The 16749-nt window shown below is 39.1% G+C and overlaps 1 protein-coding gene across 1 annotated transcript; it reads left to right on the top strand.

Annotated features, from left to right (window-relative positions):
• The first annotated feature begins 7743 nt into the window (after nt 1-7743).
• On the top strand, nt 7744-16080 carry proza (protein Z, vitamin K-dependent plasma glycoprotein a). The gene is made up of 9 exons (XM_077559373.1): nt 7744-7907; nt 8369-8495; nt 9523-9680; nt 9746-9770; nt 9843-9956; nt 13083-13217; nt 13312-13427; nt 15127-15244; nt 15325-16080. Exons 2-9 carry the CDS (start codon nt 8411-8413, stop codon nt 15861-15863), a joined length of 1290 nt encoding a protein of 429 aa, XP_077415499.1. The 5' UTR covers nt 7744-7907; nt 8369-8410; the 3' UTR covers nt 15864-16080.
• Nucleotides 16081-16749: the final 669 nt, after the last annotated feature.

The raw sequence follows: 16749 nt of genomic DNA, 5'->3' as shown, positions 1-16749 counted from the left end.
ATGTACACCACTGATCTGAATATAGGACTGTATAGTTGATAGGCCAAGACATTTGAAGCCACAAGACCGCCACATTGCTCCTCCCAAGAAATGTTTCTAGGCATACGATCCTATACATTTACAGTATCAAAATTGGAGAACATTTGAGACAGTACTTAGGCGAAACAGAATGATTTATGATGTTTGAATTTGTTCAACATAAACAAGAGGACTTCAGACATTTTACAACTTGCCTTAAATACATGTATAAATTATATGCTTAATGATGTTTACAGGAGGAAACTTGTATGTTTTTTTTTTAATTAACTCATTCACTGCCATTGACGGCTTTAGACGTCAAACATTTATTTGAACTATTTCTATTAGTTTAACATTTTTTCCACTTTTGTTAACAAGAATATGAAAACCTAGAAAACTGTTTTTATTGTATTTCATATAAAATTTGTGATTAATCATGAGTTAACTATTGAAGTCGTGATTAATTACAATCAAAAAATGTAATCGCCTGGCAACCAATTTTTTTTTAATAATCTTTTCTTTTTTTAAATAATCTTTTTTCCCCCAAAGCAGAAAAGATTATTAAAAATTAGGGCATCAGGCGATGAAATTTGCAATTGTAATTAATCACATGACTTCAATAGTTAACTCATGATTAATCACAAATTTTATATCTGGTCTAAATGTACAATCATTTTTCCATAGGTTTTCATACTCTTGTTAACAAAGTGGAAAAAATGTTAAACTAATAGAAATAGTTCAAATGAAATTTTGACGTCTATAGCCGTCAATGGCAGTGAATGAGTTAATGAATTAGAGCTGTAATTCAACAAAAGATGCCTCTGCCAAATCTAATATTGGGGTAAGGAACTGAGCTATAAAAGAAAAAGGGGGTCTTCAAAGCAGCACATACCGGCCACTTGTTCATTATTTATTATACTTGTTAAAAAATAGTGAACACCCCGCCGCAACCCACACCCCCCCCCCCCCACACACACACACACCCCCCACCCTGCTCCTATACTAACTGCCTACGAGCTGTATATCTTCAATCTGTACGTGCACCCTATACAGTAGTCTACTCGCGAGATGGGAGGAGCAAGATGGCCGCCCTGTGACTTCAACGGCTTGCACGGGCGTGTATGGGCTATCGGCTATCCAGTCATATATTCAGATCAGGGATGTACACATACTGGAAGCAGTGCAGCCAAGAGAAATGTTATGAAGACAAAAAAGACTGCTTAGAATAAATCCATGTCACAAATTTAGGTTGTAGCAGAAAAGGTCTTGCTGACCCCGAACCACAGCCGCTGAATTTGAGGTCAATTGTCTCAGTTTGGGGTATTACAAACTTAATTGAATTCATGCTGCTTTTGAAGAAGATCCTCAAAGTATTTTCACTTCCTTTACTGCTGTAGAATAAAAGTGTCTCAAGAAAAGTCAGTGGAAAAAATCTTTGCTGGCAACACAAGTGTACGCTTTTGACCTTGGTCGAGGTTTTCTTCTCGATGAATGTCCTATTGGTCATCCCCGCATATCCATGATTTAGAGAAGCCTCTCAGCTCTCAGAGTGCTTTTGGCCCGAGAGCTGAGTCCATTTAGACAACTTGCAAATTGCGTCTCAGCGCTCTCGGTGCCTCTTCAGCACAATCAGCGCGCATGCAGCCTCTCTGCAGGTCACAGCAGAAAGGTACACAGGATGGGGAGATGTAAAAAAATAATTGCTTAAAAAAAGCTATATGTAGGAAAGGGAACAAATATACGACGGCGTATAAATATATATATTTTTAGAGGGCGGGGGCAATATTCCGAGAAAAAAACCTGCAAATTTGCCACTTAATAAACTCGCAAATTTACAATTTTGTGACTTTATAGAGTGGCAGATTTGCGGAGAAAAACCCTCAAAAACTTACGAGAAATATATGTAGCATACTACTCGACTGTTTGTGCCAATACTTTCCGGTCGGGTTTCCAAATAAGGAGATAGTAATTGCTTTAGCATAGATTCATCATATCATGTTAAGCATTCGCTCTTTGAAGCGTTGTGAACGGCCACTGGCCAGCGACAAAGACGCCTCGCTTTGCGAAGGTCCACACTCGGACGATCAAGTATTTAAGTTAATTAGTTAAAATGTATATTTACTTGTACATTTATGTTTCCAGAATTATTATTTACATGTATTTTTTTGTGCAAGTATCTAAATTGATGTGTCGAATCTGCTGCCCTCCGTCATTCAATTGCATTTTTACTTATGGTATGCTAGCATCTGATTGGTTAGTATTAGTCAGCTGATAGGGGATCAGGAAGTGTTGTTGCTCTGGCTGCAGTGAATGACGAGTAAATTTTTAATTTAAGAATGAATCCGTCTCCATCCTGCCGTTTCATTTTATAAACAGTGTCCAATTAACCACCAACAAATCCTCACATGATTAGACTATAGCTACGCTACGTGTATTTCTCGTAAGTTTCTGAGTTTTTTTCTCGCAAACCTGCTACCATATAAAGTCGCAAATTTACGACTTTTGAAAGTGTCAAATTTGCTACTTTTTAAACCCGCAAATTTCCGAGAAAAAAACTCATAAATTTGCGAGTTTATAAAGTGGCAAATTTGCTATTTTTTAAACCCGCAAATTTGCAACTTTTTAAACTCGCAAATTTGTCACTTTATAAAGTGGCAAATTTACAAGTTTTTGTTGGGTCTGATATTACAGATCCCCTTAGTTACCGACCGTGCACAAAGGAAAAAGGAGGCAGAAGCTGCTTGTTTGTCTTAATGCAACCGCGGCTGGGAGAGAAGAGGAGACGCGAGACCTTAACTCACGCTCGGCTCCGTCCGACTCTCTCTCCTCCCCCGGCCACCTCGTCGCTTTTATTACAGTTAAGTTTCAGTTTCGTTTCATATAAACATGGTTAAGTTTCTGTTTTCATATGTCATGGAAAAATACAAAACATTTGAGAAAGTTGAGCGGCGCCTCTAAACGACAGTTGATAATATAAAAACATAAAAATATATACAGGATATTCTTTAAAATACACATAATGTTAAGACTACTGTTTTAAGCAACTTCACAGTTTTTTTCTCTGAATATTGCCCCCGTCCTCTAAAAAATATATATTTTAATACACCATCGTACAAATACACGGTGAGGAAAACATAATACCATGAAAATAAAGTTATACTATTATGAGAGCAAATGTCATTTATGAGAAGAAAGCCAATAATTATTTTGCTTCTGACTTCTTTTTTTTGACAGAAAAAGAGACTCTGCTTATTGTTTTGGTAGGTTTCGGTGCTGATATTGTGAACTGACACAATATCCTGTAGGTCCGTCAAAATGGTTGGTAGTAGAAGGAAATTGCCTTTGAAAACAGCTGGCAGCGAACCAATCAATGTTACCTTACTATACATTTCTTAACAAGTAACTAGTAACCTTACGCTGCCTTGATTTTGTGGGAACCAGCGGCAACCAAGAGGAGAGGTGAGAGGATACAAGTGTATATCGGAAGGAGCGTGTGTCACGTGCGCTCACACCTCCTCTCTGACATGTGAGCAAATAAATTCGCTTCAGGGAGTGGGGGGCCACGAGTAAGCCTAAAATAAAATATATCCAGCTGATGTTCACTGATATGGATGGGAGGGTGGAGGGGGGAAAGAATAAAAGTAGAAAAGTGGGACAGAGCATTGAAAGACCCCCACAGCGCCGCCCTCCCTTCCGCCTGCCACCCATTACTGTATACAACATTACCACTGGCCCTTGTCACAAAACCACTCAATTACACACTGTTTGGTGGCACTTGTATGGAGGTGTGATTGCATTGTGTGTGTTCGTGCGTCACCGCATTCTCACTGCGCATGTGTGGGCTGTTTGCAAACAACAATACACACTATGTGGCACTCTGGAGCAAAGCAATACTGCCAATACTTTTCGGTCGTGTTTCCAAATAAGGAGGTAGTAATTGCTTTAGCATAGATTAACTATATCACGTTAAGCATTTGCTCTTTGAACCTTTGTGTACGGCCACTGGCCAGCGACAAAGACGCCTCGCTTTGCCAAGGTCCATACTCGGACGATCAAGTCCATCCATCCATCCATTTTCTTGACCGCTTTTCCTCACAAGGGTCGCGGGGGGCACTGGAGCCTATCCCAGCTGGCTTTGGGCAGTAGGCGGGGTACACCCTGAACTGGTTCCCAGCCAATCGCAGGGCACACAGAGACGAACAACCATACTCACAATCACACCTATGGACAATTTGGAGTGTTCAATTAACCTGCCATGCATGTCTTTGGAAAGTGGGAGGAAACCGGAGTACCCGGAGAAAACTCACGCAAACACAGGGAGAACATGCAAACTCCACCCAGGAAGGCCGAAACCCGGACTCGATCTCACATCCTCTGCACTGAGAGGTGTACGTGCTGACCAGTCCGCCACCGTGCTGCCGGACGATCAAGTATTTAAGTTAATTTGTTAAAATGTATATTTACTTGTACATTTATGTTTCCAGAATTATTATTTACACATTCATACATTTTGGTATTTTTTTGTTCAAGAATCTAAATTGATGTGTCGAATCTGCTGCTCTCCGTCATTCATTTGCATTTACCTAAAGTATGCTAGCATCTGATTGGTTAGTGTTAGTCAGCTGATAGGGGATCAGGAAGTGTTGTTGCTCTGGCTGAGGTGAATGACGAGTAAAGTTTTAATTTAAGAATGAATCCGTCTCCATCCTGCCGTTTCATTTTATAAACGGTGTCACATTAACCACCAACAAGTCCTCACATGATTAGACTATAGCTACGCTACGTGTATTTCTCAGAAGTTTCTGAGTTTTTTCTTGCAAACCTGCCACTATATAAAGTCGCAAATTTGCTACTTTTTAAACTCGCAAATTTGCGAGAGAAAAAATCGTAAATTTGTGAGTTTAGAAAGTGGCAAATTTGTAACTTTATAAAGGGGGGAGAATAAAAGTAGAAAAGTGGGACAGAGCATTGAAAGACCCCCACAGCGCCGCCCCCCCTTCCGCCTCCCCCCATTACTGTATACAACATTACCACTGGCCCTTGTCACAAAACAACTCAATTACACACAATTTGGTGGCACTTGTATGGAGGTGTGATTGCATTGTGTGTGTTCGTGCGTCGCCGCATTCTCACTGCGCATGTGTGGGCTGTTTGCAAACGACAATACTCACTATGTTGCACTCTGGAGCAAAGCAGGCTCATCTTTCTTATGCATAATTGCTTGACCTGATTGCAGGTCATTGGGGCGACCATGTGGAGGACGAGGGCATTAATAACCTGTTGCATCATCATTATGCACGTCAGATGGGGAAATGATGCCGTCAACCTGTCGTCGAATGGAACAATCCAGAAGAAGTCACAACGGGGAAACCTGCAAACCTCTTGTCACCACAAGATCATCTCATGTTCTTCATGGTGCAAAAGGCCAAGCACAATTAATTTCACGATGTTCACATTAAAAGGAATTGGAAAAATGTTACCAAAAAATATATAGTGGACAATACACTGCCCACAATAGTGCACGGACTAGGCCGAAGAGTGAATAGTGAAACTCATTCAAAAAAAATGAAGGTCTATTATAAGTACAATGGAAAAAAAATTAAACCTACAAAATAATTGAATAGAGATCTGGACGTTGACGTCACGCAATGCAGCCATTTCGGCAGCATAGAAAACGCTTTGAGTCAACAAAAAACGTTACACTTTAACAATGATTGACAGCTGTTGTGGACCAGCTGCCACAACGAGAAGGGGCACACACAAAAAAGGATCGAGCATGCTCCACGCTACCAAAAGAGGAACCAATGCGTAGCCAACGTTGCATTTTGTGGCTAAATTAGGAGATGCTAATTTACCACACGCAAAATGTGGAGGAAATAATCTGTTTGGTTCGTTTGTGCTGCTAAGGTTTAATAGATATTGCACAGTTACATTTAATAACTGACCAACACCATAAAGAAGACTTTTTACGGCATAAATGATGGCGGCCGTGGCCCAATTAGCAGCTGCTAAGTTGCTAACGTACCTAAATAACACTGCAAGACTCGCATGAAACTGCTAACTTCAATAGCATTTGGGGAAATAAATCCAGATTGTACAAACTTTTTTTTTTAAACAAGTCCTGTTTTTTATTTTTTTTTATTTGTCCAGTCAGCAAGCCAATTGTTTGGACCACGTGTATGTCATATCGATTCATACAATAAACCAAGTTAAAAAGAATTTGACAGTTAAATTCCTTCTAGTTTACTTTCACATTCGCTAGTAGGCATCCCATGATTTTGCCATCAGAACTAGAACTACTTCCTGCTTCGGTGTCTAAGAATGATGGGAAATGAAGTCCTACTAGCCTCATGCTGCAGTGAATAGCTGCTGGGACCGAGCCAAAAAAAAGTTGGATAATGCTGAGTGCATTGACTTGTTTAGTGCGATTGAACTGTCAACCAAGACAGCATTTAGCATCAGCTAAAGATAACACAACCACCGAATTGGCTAGCGATTGAATTTGTTATATAGTACTTGGTGAGAATTGATTTCCAGTAAAATTCTCGTGTCCCGGTTTTACATTTTGAAAAATCTGGTCACCTTCACGCAGGATTACTTTTTTTTTTTGTGTGTGTGTTTTAGTAAATTTAAATGTGTACAAAACTATTTGTACACTGATGTCCTTTCTCCTCTTCTTCTTGAAAATAATAAAATTATGTTAGATAAGCACATTTTCAAATGAAGTAAATCCAAATAACTTCTTTTCAGTGTATGATCTCTCCACGTGGCGAATTTTCCAGGTATATATGGTGGATCTACCTGTAGAGTGTTGTTAGCTATTAGATACCTAGCGGCTAACATTAACATGCAACTCCAAGCACTTTATGTCCTACTTTGCATTCACTCCTCAAATCAAAGCTGCATCAGCTGACATTAAGTGAATCAATACAAGTGAAAAAGGGAATGAATAACAAGTGATGAAATTGAAAAATAGACGCAGATGAGCAGGGGGGATAATTCTATGGTAATGTTTATCAATGTTGTCAAACATTCATGAAATATTGATGCACCTCGGTTATGGATTGAGGTAGCGTAACCACATAAAAAAAAGCAGCATGAAAGAAGAATGGGTCAGCCAATTTTTATTTTATTTTTTTTACTGCAATTGAAAACGAATGAAGGGGAGTGGGAAGGGAAGCAGGGTGAGACAATAAAAAATGTGAATAAAGAGGGAAAAAATGATGACGGGGAACAATATGCAGCTTGCTGGTTCTGTTTTCGCAGTCATCACCGGATGTCAACACTCTTCGCTTGGGGAAATCAGCACAGTAATGTTCATTTGCACCTCTGGCGGGAAACAACATGCTTTTTTCCCTCCTCTCTTTTGGGATTGAGACCTCCTGGGGCCCGGGCGGACTGGAGCCTGCCCCCCCCTTTCCCAGCGCTGGGGTAGCAGCTTGTCGAAGCCCGCTGTTATTATGCAGGTGTTATTGGACTCATAGAGGAGGACAGAAGTCCACAGCTGCAGCACAAATGATTGTCGGTTGTTTGGGATTTTTTCTATCTCCATCCATGTTCTACTAAAGGTGACGGCCCGTGGGGGGAGTATTCTAGTAAGTATTAGGACGCCCCGTTCATTTCCGACTGGATAGTAGGAGCGCAGTCGTACTATAGTAATAGAAGCGAGTCATGAGTTCTGCCGTTGCGACTTGATTTTAGTCCTACAGTGACCTCTAGTGGTCAGCGTTACACATTACATCCCCTAAAATAAATTTGCCGTTGGAAGAAGTGGAGGAGGAGGAGATCACATCACTCGTGTTGTTGTTATTGGACGTCAGTAGCAGGCCCGCAATCTGCTGCGTGTTTCTGAACCGACAGTTGACAAACTTTGCTTTCGTTTGGACGAGGTGAGTACTCGTGAAGTCTCAACCGAATCTCGCATAACGTCATTCACGGCGATGTTTTTATTTGGTTCCCCCTCTCCTCCATCTTTGTGCATACGTGCTAATGCTAAAGGCTAAGCAGCATTATGATGATACGTGATTGAAACAGGACACGATGTAGTTGTTATTTGGGTGTTTTGTGAATACTGGAGGAGGTCGCGTGCGGCAGGTAAACAAACGGGCCTGCTAACAAGCAACATGGCAGCTGGCAGAAAAATGCACAGTCACACCCAATCTACAACTATTAAGGCATTGAATATTTATCATCACATCTATTGATTGGACATTTATTACCACATTCATTCAATGTATATACGGGATATCTATCCCTCAATAAACAACAACAGTACTGCATCCCCTCGTCTGACGTCATCCGTTTTGTCAGTCAGAGTGTGGTGCGTCATTTCTTGCCATCTTGTGTTTAGGATCGCGCATCGTTGATCTTCCCATTCTTCCGCATCGTCGCCATGCGCCACTCAAGCCCAATGGGCGCTCTGACGTGTCTGCTGCTGGCGGGGGCCGTGGCCGCCTTGCACAGCCCCCCGCAAACAGGTGAGGAGGGCAGCGACGTGACGAGCGCGGCAAAACGCACGGACGCCGCAAATCCATTATTCGATGATCGATTTATATAGAAATAGTTTGGAATTTGACACTCTTCTTACAAATGTTATTCGTTTCCAGACGCTTGTCAATAGAGGTGTCAAAATTAATCGATTACTTGACAAGTAAAGATTGTCAACTTAATTGACAACAATTTCTACAAATGAGTAATTGTTTAGAGCCATTGTTTAACCTAAAACTTGTCAAAATTCAGATTTCAGCCCCTTAACACTAATTGTTCTCTGATTTCTGTAGTCCTTCATGACTCATGAACTCATAATCGTTTGTGTTTCATCAAAATTTGCAAACTTTGGAAAACTATGACTGAGTGAACGGAATCGGTTTCAAAAAGGTTGATGAGTAAAATATCAACCCCTCTCGCATGATATCGCGTAATTGTTGTTTACTTGTTTATTTATCATTTAAAAAAATGCCAAATAAATAACAAAAAGTGGATAAATGGTAATAGCAGAAAGATAATTTCGTAAAATATATTAATTCAAAATAAAATTGCATCAGATTATTTGATTAATTGATGGAATCATCAGGGATGAAAAATATTCTATAGTGGTAGCACTAGTCAATTTGAAATAATAGCCTGTAAAAAAAAAAAAATCAGATTAATTGATTAATCGGCAAAAAATGACAGATTAATCAATTTTTGTTTATCCATTTTATTTTATTATTATTATTTTATTTATATATTTAGTTTTCATTTACAGTACAGTATATATTATTATTGATAGCTAATCATTAGCAGCAGCCCTCTTATGTTTTGTTTTAAATTACAATATCTCAATCTTATCAATTGCTCGAATGCTATTTTTCTCTATTTAGTCATGTAACGAAAATATTTTTGTAAGGGGCTGGAATGATGAATGGCATTTCAAAAAGGACAAACTTATTTGATGAAAATCTATATAAGACGGCGCCAAGAGGAACGAGGAAGGTCTGATGACGTCTGGATGGTCTTGTGCAGTTTTCCTGGACAAGCAGCAGGCCAGCTCGCTGATCTCGCGTGACAAGAGGAGCGCGGACGGCGCCGGACCGCAGCCGTCCACGCTGGAGCAGGCCTGCATGGAGCGGGTGTGCACCTACGAGGAGGCCCGCAAGCATTTCCAGGACTCGTACCGCACGGTGAGCTGCGCGCGCACGCTCACGTTCGTCACGTCTTCGCTCATCATCTCCGCTTTCTCTTGCAGGACATCTTCTGGTCCGTCTACATCGGTAAGGGATGTTATCAATAGAGTGAATTTGGCAAGGCCACGTGTGACATGTGACCTTTTCTCATGTGCCGAGATGGCGACCAGTGCGCCGAGAAGCCCTGCAAGAACGGCGCCCTGTGCTCCGACAGCGTTGGAGGCTACGACTGCGTCTGCAAGGCGGGCTTCTCAGGGGTCCACTGCGAGACCGGTGAGCCGTGCAGCACGTTTCACTTCATTCGAAGGGATGGGGGAACTTGCTTCTAGTTTTCTCGCCAGAGCATCGGATTCTAAGAATGAAACTGGATTGATAGAAAAAGGGATACAGGGACCAAATCACCATGTTGGCAATGTGAAAACTGATTTGTAAACTAGCACCTCTTTCATACCTGCCAACTACTACGGTTTTGCCGTAATGAGTACGGTTTTCTTGAACCCATTACGGTGTTACGGTCGCATTACAAAAACTACGGTTTTCCCCTTGAAAAAAAAAAATTTAAATCGTAAATAAAGAATGAAAAACATTCCACCACGAGATCGCGAAGTACAGACGCTCCCCAACATACGAACGAGTTCCGTTCCGAGCGGTCGTTCGTAAGTTGCTTCAGCGCTATATTTTGTATTATAATTTATGTTTAAAGCCTATATAAGTATATTGAAGGTTTATATAAGTATGTTTAAGGCTTGTATACAAATAAACGGCATTGGTTTGTACTGAAAAAAACTTTTAATAAAATAGAGAGAATACTACAGTACAGTGCAATGTTAGAGAGAGAACGAGAGACACTTAATGGAAGAACACGTCGGAAGAAGTTGAGGGTCGAGGAGAAGAAGATGCGGGTTGGCGAGTATCTCCCTTGGAGGATTTATTCGAAACTGGCCGAAAGAAGCGATCCAACGACGACTGCACAGCTTCCTTTTTTTTCTTCATAAATGACGCGGTAGCACTGTGTGGCATCATTTATTTGATTTGCAACCTTTGGGCAAGGTTCGATGTTTGGGTCTTGCTGCTCGAAGAGTGCGAGGGCTTTATCTATCAGCGAAAACCCCTCCGCCAACAGTTTCGCCTCGAATTTCTTCACGGGGGGAAGTGTTTCTTCCTCCTCCTCCTCGACACGTTGCAGAGCCTCCAATGAGCTCTCACAGCGCCAAGCGGCGGTATTAGCGGCGGAAAGAAGCACTACGCGCAATACAAAATCTTAACTTAGTGTGACCCATTCGAAAGACCAGTTGAAAAAATCAAAACGATGCACAATGGAGAACAAATAATGCTTAGGCTGTAGCTTGTATAACATGGAGAACATTTGGATATCATTCATTTATGAGGGTTTTCTATGACTTTGTTATATTAAATAAATTGTTGAGCTTTAAAGAACTTTCTTTTGATTATTTCCATCAGTACAGTTAAGGTAAATTGACAGTAAACATGAGGTTGTGATTGTGAAAAAAATGTAAAATTTGTTACTTCTTAGCTGCATTTTAAGCCCTGAAAATGCTAAAAATCCTTTGGCTTCAGGGGGGCTTCACCCCCCTGAACCCCCCACCGGACGTCGACATGCGGCCCCTGGACCCTAGCTACTAGGCTTTTTCACTTTCAAAAGTTGGCAGGTATGCTCTTTGAACAAAAATCAATATTTTTTTTTAAATCATCTTGACATGAACTTGATTAATTGGAAATAAATATATATGTATATATATATGTGTATATATATATATACATATATATAATATATATATATATATATATATATATATATATGTGTATATATATATATATATATATATATATATATATATATGTATATTATATATACATATATATATAATATACATATATATATATATGTGTATATATATATATATATATATACATATATATATAATATACATATATATATATGTGTGTATATATATATATATATATATATATATATACACATATACAGTATATATATATATATATATATATATATATACATATATATATAATATACATATATATAAATATATATATAAAATATATATATATATATATAATCGTTTTGACAAACTAAGTTGATTAATTGGAAAAGTTGCTGGATACAGGCACCAAATGGCCATGCTGGTTAACGCAGAATCTGCTTTTATAAACTAGCACCTCTTTAAACAAAAATCTATTTAAAAAAAAATCATCTTGACAATAACTCGATTAATCGGAAAAGTCACTAGATAATCGGACCAAATCACCACGGTGGCAATGCAAAATCTGATTTGTTAACTAGCACCTCTTTGAACAAAAATCTATTTTTAAAAAAATCATCTTGACATTAACTCGATTAATCAAAAAAGTCACTAGATAATCGGACCAAATCACCATGTTGGCAATGTGAAAACTGATTTGTAAACTAGCACCTCTTTGAACAAAAATCAATTTTTTTTTAAATCATCTTGACATGAACTTGATTAATTGGAAATAAATAAATAAATATATATATATATATATATATATATATATATATATATATATATATATATATATATATATATATATACATATATATATAATATACATATATATATATATGTGTGTATATATATATATATATATATATATATATATATATATGTATATTATATATACATATATATATAATATACATATATATATATATATATATATATATATATATGTGTATATATATATATATACATATATATATATAATATACATATATATAATATATATTAAAAAAAATATATATATATAATCGTTTTGACAAACTAAGTTGATTAATTGGAAAAGTTGCTGGATACAGGCACCAAATGGCCATGCTGGTTAACGCAGAATCTGCTTTTATAAACTAGCACCTCTTTAAACAAAAATCGATTTAAAAAAAAAATCATCTTGACAATAACTCGATTAATCGGAAAAGTCACTAGATAATCGGACCAAATCATCACGGTGGCAATGCAAAATCTGATTCGTAAACTAGCACCTCTCTGAACAAAAATCTATAAAAAAAAATCATTTTGACATGAACTCGATTAATCGGAAAAGTCACTAGATAATCGGACCAAATCATTACGGTGGCAATGCAAAATCTGATTCGTAAACTAGCACCTCTTTGAACAAAAATCTATAATAAAAAAAAATCATCTTGACATGAACTAGATTAATCGGAAAAGTCACTAGATAATCGGACCAAATCACCACGGTGGCAATGCAAAATCTGCTTTTGTAAACTAGCACCTAGGTGGAAACCCCCCCCCGCCCCCCAGACCGATAAAAAAAAAAATGGTTCTGACAAATTAAAGCGCTATTTAATGCTGCAAAAACTGGTGTTTGTCTTCCCTTCAGATCAAACGTTGTGCATCGTGGAGAAGGACAAGGGCTGCTCGCAGTTCTGTAAACCGGGCTACACCTCCTACGAGTGCTCCTGCACCAGAGGGTGGAAGCTCCATCGAACAGACCGGGATAAGTGCGAGCCTGCTGGTAATGCCAACAGCTCAGCCATGACAATCTGGATATTGAGATAATGACCCATCCTGTGATCACAAACACGCATGCACCTTCTTCTCCTCGTCAGTCCGCTACCCGTGCGGGAAGGTGAACAGTCTGAGCCAGTGGGAGGGCAGACAGGCCACCATCGTCCGCAGTGACTTTCAGGGACTTGCCTGCGCCTCTGCGGAGTGTCCCTGGCAGGTAGCAGCACACACACACTAACAATGCCGGGGTGTTTTCTGAACTGACTCGAGAGGCGGCTGTGGATTTTGAACAGCTTGGGTTGGATTCTTTATTCTGAGCTGCGGTTGAAAATTGGATTTGGAAGGGCTGAAGAGCTGGACGTTGAAGTCAATTTAATTTCACATCATTTACATGCAGCGATTCATTGATTCATTGACAACTAATTGATTGTCAAATGAATCTAGAATTAAGTGATTCATCAATTCATCGACAATTCATTATCAAATTCATCTATATGGGCAACAATTAATCAATAGACAGCTAATTGATTGTCAAATGAATGAAGAGGTGCAACGATGAATCGATTAATTGACAACTAATGATTATCAAATGAATCAAGAAGTAAATGATTAAGCAATTAATCGACAACTAATCATCTAGAGGGGCAACGATTAATCAATTGACAACTAATTGATTATCAAATGAATGAAGAGGTGCAAAAATTAATTGATTAATTGACAACTAATCGATGATCAAATTCATCCAGAGGGGCAACAATTAACTCATTCACTGCCATTGACAGCTATAGATGTAAAAAATTCATTTCAACAATTTCTATTAGTTTAACATTTTTTCCCCCATTTCTGCTAACAAGAGTATGAAAACCTAGGAAAAAAAATATTGTAAATTTATAACAGATATAAAATTTGTGATTAATCGCTAATGAAGTCATGTGATTAATTACAATTAAAAAATGTAATCGCCTGACGGGCCTAATTAAAAATATATATAAAAAATAAGGGCCGTTTAATCGTAATTAATTGCATGATAATTTTATATCTGTTATAAATGAACAATAAAAAAAATTCTAGGTTTTCATAAAAAATGAAATGAAATGAAAAAAAAGTTACACTAATAGAAATAGTTCACATGAATTTTTGACGTCTATAGTCATCAATGGCAGTGAATGAGTTAATCGATTGACAACTAATTGATTATCAAATGAATGAAGAAGTACAACAATTAATTAATTAATTGACAACTAATTGATTGTCAAATGAATCTAGAGGAGCAACGATTAATCGATTGACAACTAATTGATTATTAAATTCATCTAGAAGCGCAACGATTAATTGATTGACAACTAATCGATTATCAAATTAATCGACAATTACATTTAATAATCGGTTAATCATTTAGCTATCTTTTTAAATGAAAAAATGTCCAAATGCTCAGAATTTTTGCATCTCAGCAGCAAATATTCTCCGATTTCTGTTCCATCTTCCATGAAATAGGAGTGATTATCTTTGTTTTGAGCCAAAATAAAACAGTTACTTTTACTTGGGAAAACAAGTAAATCAACATTTTGGCCAAATTTCTTCACGTTACAGACCAAACCAGTAACGGAATCATTATTCATTTGTGTGTGGGCACTGTCAATTTGAAATAACATTTACTGCTTTTGAAAAAGAGGATGGAAATATAAATCCCATTCATTGATAAATCGAAAAAGGAATTGACAGATTAATCGATTACTGAAATTGTTAGTTGCAGCCCTAAACTAACTTAAAAATTGGAGTCATCGACAAAATAATGATGTCAAATAATGTCTGGTTGCCTTGTAATTGATGTCCGTGCGTGTGGATGCAACGTTTGCCCGAATCGATGATGTCATCAGATTGTGTCGCAAATCTGACGGCGTGGCGCGCGTCTGCAGGCCCTCCTGAAGTCTTCCGAGTCAGAAGGTTTCTGCAGCGGCGTGATCCTCAAGGAGAACCTGGTGCTGACGTCGGCGCACTGTGCCGCCAAATACAGCTCCTTCCAAGTGGCTGTGGGTCAGTACACGCCGGCGCCGCGCATTTGTCGTCACCATCCGAATGTGCTTGCGTGACTCCAGTCCCGCGTTTCCATCCAGGCAAGCGCAAGATGAGCTACGAGGACGGCGAGCAGACGCTTTCCGTGAAAACCATCCACCCGCACCCCCGCTACGCGGCGGGCCGGCCCGACAACGACCTGGCCGTGGTGGAGCTGCGCGAGCGCATGGTCTTCCGGCGGGAGGTGACGGCCGCCTGCCTCCCCGAGAAAGACTTCGCCGACAACGTGCTCGCGTCCGGCCAACTCCCCGCCGCCGTGACGGGCTGGAAAGACCCCGAGGCGGGGGCGGCGTCTTTCCAGGGCCAGCTGACCCTCAACCAGTTGAGGTACGAAAGCCTGGCGGCGTGCCTGGAGACGCATCCGGACGTGATGAGCAACAAAATGGGTTGCACGGCGGTCCGCGCCAACGCCGACTGCAGCGTGGGTTCCGGGAGCCCCCTGCTCACGTTGTACCGGGACGTCTTCTTCCTCACCGGCGTGGTCAGCCGCCCGCCGGAGGCCGATTGCGGCAAAGGGTTCGTCTTTCAGAAGGTGTCCCGTCATCTGGCTTGGCTGCACTCGCTCATCAACTCGCTCTAATCGAACCGCATCCACGTTTACATGTGCAAGCTGCTGGGATTGAAATGTACACTTCCAGGTTTGTCCACCAGGTGGCGCCGCAGTAAAGTGAACGTCCACACGATGCACTGACTCGTTTGCATGCAACTTGTAACCGCTTTGAAAATGTCCTCGTTGACAGAGCACAACTGTATGACGTCATCACCACAACGGAAATAAATAACACTTAATCCCCAAATTGTTGAGGTTTCATTTGACAGGATTGTGCTCAAAATTGGATTCTAGTTCAGATACTTCACGTAATTGTTCAATTGTGTCCATTTCTACATATTGGATTTTTTATTTTTTTTTAAAGAAAGTCAAGCCATTATCATTCGTTTTTATCATCAAAATGGACTTTCTGTAAAAACAACTTGTAGTATTTTAATTCCCTGTAAAGTTCTACATATTTTACTTTTAATCAAAATATTTCAAATTGGCTTTTTTATTATTATTATTTTTTTAATTAATCACAAATTAGAGACATGAACCTCCAGTCCTTCACATGTCAGTTTAATTGGAATTTCCAGTAAATTTCTAGAAATTAAATATTTAAAAAAAATGATAATATTGAAATATTAAACTCCTATTCAAATGTTATGACATGTATTTAGATTATTATACATTTTCTTTTACATTTGATGTCAACTGACAGTTACTGTATATATTAGAGATGTTCGATACCACTTTTTTTCAGACTCATACCAGCATGAATACTCAATTCTTGAGTAGTCACTGACACCAAATTCTGATACCACTAGTAGGCTACTTTTGATACATAAAATTTCCCTCCCAAATAAGCAATGGCAGATATTTGCAAAGAAAGATCCATATATCCCAAAACAATATTTTCCACAAAAATTGCATG

The sequence above is a fragment of the Vanacampus margaritifer genome, chromosome 2 (genome assembly GCF_051991255.1).
Source record: "Vanacampus margaritifer isolate UIUO_Vmar chromosome 2, RoL_Vmar_1.0, whole genome shotgun sequence".
NCBI classification, from domain to species: Eukaryota; Metazoa; Chordata; class Actinopteri; order Syngnathiformes; family Syngnathidae; genus Vanacampus; species Vanacampus margaritifer.
Note: the sequence above shows the minus strand (reverse complement) of the source record. Positions and strands in the feature narration are given on the sequence as shown.